This window comes from the organism of the source record quoted next, unplaced genomic scaffold (genome assembly GCF_019419815.1).
Source record: "Pyrus x bretschneideri cultivar Hongxiangsu unplaced genomic scaffold, Pyrus_bretschneideri_v1 Contig28, whole genome shotgun sequence".
Classification (NCBI taxonomy): Eukaryota; Viridiplantae; Streptophyta; class Magnoliopsida; order Rosales; family Rosaceae; genus Pyrus; species Pyrus x bretschneideri.
This window is the reverse complement of record NW_025999590.1, coordinates 1,692,093-1,698,337: the sequence shown is the minus strand read 5'-3', so window position 1 is coordinate 1,698,337 and position 6,245 is coordinate 1,692,093. Positions and strand designations below refer to the sequence as shown.

Sequence of the window (6,245 nt, the reverse complement as noted above, 5' to 3'; positions counted from 1 at the left end):
ATCCTCTTTGTGAGAATTTCGGAATCTATAAATCGTATCCGTTCATCGTACATCGTACGGTTAGAAATTATTTAAAATTAAACACAAAAATAGTACCTGACAAAAATTGACCGCACGATGTATGATGAACGGACACGATTTACAAATCCTCAGGATCCTCACAAAGAGCATCAGAAGAGGATCCTGTTGGCTAGTGGCATTCCTCTCACTTCTCTTTCTACAATATATGATGTGCAGAACTCACTGATGTTTTTGACAGTTAGAATGACAGTGATTCATGCAAATCCAATCTTTTCACTGCATTGGTACTCTAATGCATCGGTACATTGTAGAATTTTCATCGACATCGACAACAAGGTACATTGTATTAAAGTGAAATGCTGATGAGAAAGGCAAATGCTAGAATTCGGTGAATGCATTCGAGTTGATCTTAGACGTTCATGGTTTGTGACCTGCACAAGCTTCTTTCCTTTTGACTTCTACATGCATGAATTCTAGAACTAGCGTAGACATGCTAGTGACAGATTCTAACGCTTCTCTTACTAATCAAAGTATCGTGTCCTAAACAAACTTGTCAAAAGTTAACTGAAAGAAAAATCAAAGAAGGCAATGCATGCAGGATACCGACTGAAAGCGAACCTCTTTGGGCAGTAAATAAGGTGGATTGAGTCCTGTTTTCTATGGTAGGCTGTGGGGGATTTTCACATTAGCAGAAAAGATTGCATACAAACACGTGCGTATTGGATAACATCACAAGGCTTATTGCACCAATTTGACAACTTCAGCAGCTGATGCTTCAACACCCAGTACAGAAAGGAAACCTCTATGAAGAGTTTTATTTGTCAATGAAACTACCCATTCGACGAATTCAACGTTCGGATTAATGTCGAGTGTGAGTAAATGTAGGGCTGTTTGATTGGAGCAATTTTCGCATTAGGTAGGACATAATGGGTTTAAGTGAAAAATATTTCATCCATAATGTGATCAGACAATAATGCTCAAATTTTATTTGTAACGAATATAACTTAGGCTTTTGAATGTTATATATATTTATATAAAGGATTAGAGAGTAGCTTCGCCGGCAATCTACTTATTTGGGGGTCAAAAAGATTCACAGAGTTACTTCATCCTTACTCTGGCTACCATCGTGTGATTCACTAACGATAAAAATCAAACTGAAAATGAATCGTATGAAATACAGATCTAGAATTCATTCACAACACTGAATCAACCCAATGCTTTTGAATGGTACATAAATCATTTTCATACATATATTTTCTCATTTCGTACACCTTTATTTGTCCATGTAGCTTAATTTTCATTTGATTATTCAACCCTTCTTTAACTTAAATGCAAGGCGGGAGTACAGTGGAAACTGGAAAAGCAGAGTCTCTTCCGGCCGCAGTCAACCTTATCACCAATGAAAAGCTTCTGAACAATCAGACGACCTTTTTCTGTCCCAATACTCGTTCATTTCATTTGACCGGTTCACACCTATTGCTTTCTGGGTCAGGTCTGGTCGCCCAATATTGTCCTTTTACTTTATCAATTTTCGTGACTCCAATCTACGGTCCGATCTCAGTTTATTAGACGGTGTTATTCTCACTCATATTTAATTTTTATATACTATTTTTATTTTTTAATCATCAGATAAGATGAATTGAAAAAATTAAAATAATAAAAATGTATATCATAATCCTATAAAAAGAGTTGTGAATGCACCGTTTGTTTATCGACCAAGGAGACGGTCAGCAAATTTCACGGTCCAAAGTGCGCCTAAATGACCAAGATATTGCTTTTATTTAATTTACAGCACAAAAAAAAAAAAAAAAAACCACTTAGTACCTAGTCGCAGAATCCAGTCCTCTTTGTGAGGATTTCGAATCTATAAATCGTGTCCGTTCATCGTAAATTGTACGGTCAGAAATTATTTTATTTAAAATTAAACACAAATAGTACCAGACAAAAACTGACTGCACGATGTACAATGTATAGACACAATTTACAGATTCTCATGATCCTCACAAAGAGGATCCTATTAGCTAGTGGCATTCCTCTTATTTTTAAGTTCAATTTTCGTCAAAAGCGAAATTAAAATTATAACGCATAATTCACTCCACAAACTTTAGGGTAATAATGTTGTTTGTTAAAACAAAAAACACCAAGAAAATAGACTAAATAGTAGAAATATAAATAAATAAATTACAAGCAACTTGTCCAGTGTCGCAAACTTTGGAAAATTTCATCTGAACTACTCTACCATAGTTGCAAACAAAATCTCACAGCTCATGACCAGGAGAGATTTTTTAATGTGAACGTTACACGAGATGATACATTACGTATCACTATATAAATGGTGGGATATATGTATTAAAAAGTTAATAACTTAAAAAATACAAATTTTCACCACTTACATAAAAACACATGATGTACCACCCGTGTTTCCGTCACAAGTAAAAATTTCTCCACCACCAGATGTCAGAATCTTAAAGCTTAAGGCTTTTTGTTCTTAATTCTGCGCTGAAAGCAATGTACAAACCAATAAAACAATCAACCACTTCGCATAAAATAATAAGTAGAAATTTCCTTCCAATGAATAAACCTCGGTTAAACGCTGTTAACTACAGATAAACTCTTTTAACTACTTAAACTATTAATCGAGATGTAGTGAATTGAAAAATAACGTCCAAACCACTAAAACAATCAAAAGTCCCAAACATTGAGTGGGAATTTCCTTCCAACAAATGAAGCTCGAATAAACGCTCTTAACTGTATTAATCAAATAAACGCCCTTAACTGTTTGAGCTAGTAGCATGATGGGCGAGCAAATGCTTATGTTTTTCTTCATCTTTCACAAACTTCATTACACAAACAATACGAAAATTACACCAATTCTCCCAATACAAAAAATCAACAACAAAAAACCAGCTGGGTTTTCTCTTTTACTTGCCTAGTAACTAGCTACCTCTAATTATCTACGAATTTTGTATATATGCTTCAATTAAATCGGAATTTATTCAATTTATGTTCAACAAACAAATGGGTTAGTAGGAGATTACTAGCTAATCAGTAATACCATTATATAATCCAATCCCACCAAGATTTAACATCTCAAACACACTATAGTACTAGTTTCATGAATTGAATTGAATTGGACTGGATTGGATTGGACTGGACTGGATTGGACTTCACCTTTTCCAAGCATAAATCTGCAGAGAAAAACCAGCAGGACCGCCGTTCAGCTCGCTCTCCTCCGTACTCGCCCACTCCATCACCGACGAGCTTCCGCCGGAAGAACCCGCCGACGACATCGATACCGACGAAGATGAGAAGCTCTTCCCCATCTTTCGCCACTCAATCCCGCTCATCCCGAAATTCCACGAATTCAGATGACCCGATTGGTAATTGTTCTCTTTAATCTCCTCATCTTCTTCGAATCTGAACATGAACACCGCGTGGCCGTCGTCGCCGTCGCTCTCGAAAAGCCAGTTGTAGACGTCCCACGAGATCTGCAGCGGAGTCCCGTCGACTTCGATTCGCTCGTTCCCTCTGAATTTCCACTTCAACCGCTTTATCTGCAGGACAATTTGGCCGTCGATGCTGAAGCAAAGCCGGGTCGGGTCGGCGCTCGACCCGCAATCGATTTGGATCTCCCGCAATTTTCCTCCGAACCGGGCTTTCGTGGTGTAGATTTTCTTGGCAACGACGTGCTCTCGTTTCAAGATTGGGATTTGAGAGGTCTCTGATTTGTTGGCCCGGGTCTTGGCATAGGCTTCGCGGGTCAAATCGCCGACGAGGAGGGTCATCTCGTTGTCGACGACGACGGCGATGTAGAACCCGGATTGGGGTTCGGGTCCGGAGCCGAACCGGGCTTTGGAGAGGTCCCAGTAGAGGAGAATGTTGGGGGAGAGCTTCTTGGAGCCGTGCCTCTTCCAGAAGAGGAATGGCTTGATGTTGAGGTGGAAAGAAGGGGAGGATAGCGACGGAGGGAGGGGGGAATCGAAGGAGTGGCGGAGGAGGTTGAGGTGGAGGGAGCGGCCGAGGAAGGAGCGGGACCAGGTGAGGGAGAAGAGGGCGAGGTCGGTGTGGTAGAGACAGGTGGTGAGGTTGGGGTGCCCGGAGCTGGGCGGCGGAGAAGGCGACGGAGACGGTGGTGGGAGGCGGCGGTTCGTCGAGGTGGAGGGGCGGAAGCAAGAAGGAAAAGCGGAGGACGAGTTGTGGCGGGACATTTGCGTGGTGAAGTTTTAGAGCCTACTTAGATTGTAGTGTTGGATTGTGTTTTAAGGGAATCTTTGAAGGGTTTTGGTGCTTTTTTGGAGAGAGAGAGAGAGATTGAGAGACGCGGTGGAAAGGGGAGGGGTTTTATGGTGGAATATTGGGAGGAGAGAGAGGAGAGAGAGAGAGAGAAGGGTCTCTCAGAGATTTCACAGATGAAATTGGGAGGGACAAAGGTAGGGAAAACAGAGACCGTCCGGACTTCATACAGAAGGGATGTGATATCTAAATATTTTATTTTATTTTTTATATATCTTTTTAATTTTCGAACGTCGAAGTATAAGAAGTAAAATAAGGTGTGTAAATAGCACAGCCCCACAGAGAAATATTGGACTTTCAATGAACACATGTAAAAAGAGTCTTCTATTTGTACTTCCTCTATAGCATGAACAAATAAAATCACAACGTTTTAATTTAATTAAAACAAGTAGTGGATGTGGATGTGGATGTGGTAAGGATTTCTATACGATTCATTGTCTGTATAGTGCGTATTATAACGGTATTGAAACGATTTTGTTTCTTCATGCCTTCATTAATGAAAAAAAGTTTCAGACGGAAAAAACTATTGTAAATATGAATATTATTTTACTGCAACGAGCCGTTTCAAAATAATCAAAATCATCATTTTAAATGTATGCAAAATTATCAACTGAAAGTACAAAATGAGAAAAATCTACGCACATGCAAAACTGTGATCGACTCGTAAAGAAAAACCACTTGTTCCACACGCATGTTGAAGACGTACACTGCGAACTGTATATTGGACGGTTCCCAATTGGTCGACATACTCGAGTCAAAAGTATAGTAATATTTTATTTTCTTTTTCTTTTAAATATTACGTATATTTATTTTTTAATTATGGACCTGTAAATAAATCTTCTCAATACTCCTTTTTCCCATCCCAAATTTGTCATATTTTTGCATAAATTACTTACCTATTTACTATTAGATTGTTTGCAGATTGAGTACTTTTACATCACATCATTGAAAAATTTTAGTAAATAAATCGTAAGTTTATTTAATCTACATGTTAATATTTAATTAGATTTGTAGAATTCATTCATGTGTCATATCAGCATACATTACATAATTTTTAATGAAATTATGACGGGATGACTATGTTGATTTGCGCTACCCATTTTCAATGACGATATCCACCAATTTCCAATTCAAAAATCATTTCAATTGACGGGTCAATTTCAAAAATCATTTATGATAGAAGTCCTTTAATTTACATAGTTGGGAGGGAACTGGGGAAGTAAAAGAGAAGGAAGAAGCAAGGCAAGGAGGAAGAAAAGGCCAAGAAAAAACCTGAAGCAACGCCCACGCTACGTGATTTGTGGTAAACCCTGAAAATTCTTCCTATCTATTATTAAATCTCAAACATTATGATCACACATAAAAGTCAAGGCAAAGGCATTTGGAATATTTGAAGTTAGCCATTATTTTGGCCCCTTTGAAATTTGAAATCAAAATTTGGAATGGCCAAAGTCTCTCCCTAAAGCGTGTCAAGAACCAAATTTATCAACTTAGAACCCTTTTTTGTACATTACCAACAAATTTAGCGATATTGGTCTTTACTTAATTGGAGAATGTCTCAAAGTTCATCTTAAGTTAACATGATGATTCTATGTATGTATAATGAGTTCGGTAATGAGTCACATTTGTCGCTTGTTATGAATGAATTAACGACCAAAGTAAAATGATAATTGGTCGTTGCTTAATTGAAGTAGGTATCATGTTCGACACAAAATGATATGAGAACGTGAGTTTGATACCATATTGTAGCATATTAGGGCTTGTTGTGAGTTAATTAACGACTGGTTGTGAATATATCTTCGTAAGTATCATATCCCTTATAAAAAGAACAAAGACAATTGGACAAGTTGAATTATTCCTTAATTTTTATCTTGGACTAACAAGGTAAGTTCCTTTCACAGTATATGATTCTATTACTGTAATGCAAGTTC

The 6,245-nt window shown here is 37.9% G+C and overlaps 1 protein-coding gene across 2 annotated transcripts; it reads right to left on the bottom strand.

Moving 5' to 3' along the window:
* Positions 1-2,170: 2,170 nt before the first annotated feature.
* Positions 2,171-4,341, bottom strand: LOC125479322. Of its 2 annotated transcripts, none has more exons than XM_048588516.1 (2): positions 3,193-4,341; positions 2,171-2,520 (listed from the first exon to the last, which is right to left on the bottom strand). In XM_048588516.1, exons 1-2 carry the CDS (start codon positions 4,227-4,229, stop codon positions 2,487-2,489), a joined length of 1,071 nt encoding a protein of 356 aa, XP_048444473.1. In that variant the 5' UTR covers positions 4,230-4,341; the 3' UTR covers positions 2,171-2,486. The 2 variants fall into 2 exon arrangements, with proteins under 2 accessions (XP_048444473.1, XP_048444474.1); XM_048588517.1 differs by having other exon boundaries at positions 2,171-2,515.
* Between the last annotated feature and the right edge of the window lie 1,904 nt (positions 4,342-6,245).

Bases quoted from the DNA above. Each gene is read 5' to 3' on its own strand.
- LOC125479322 (XM_048588516.1), bottom strand. From the start codon at position 4,229: ATGTCCCGCCACAACTCGTCCTCCGCTTTTCCTTCTTGCTTCCGCCCC. The intron at 2,521-3,192 runs GTGAAGTCCAAT...CATTGCTTTCAG, and splicing joins CAGATTTATGCTTGGAAAAG to CGCAGAATTAAGAACAAAAA.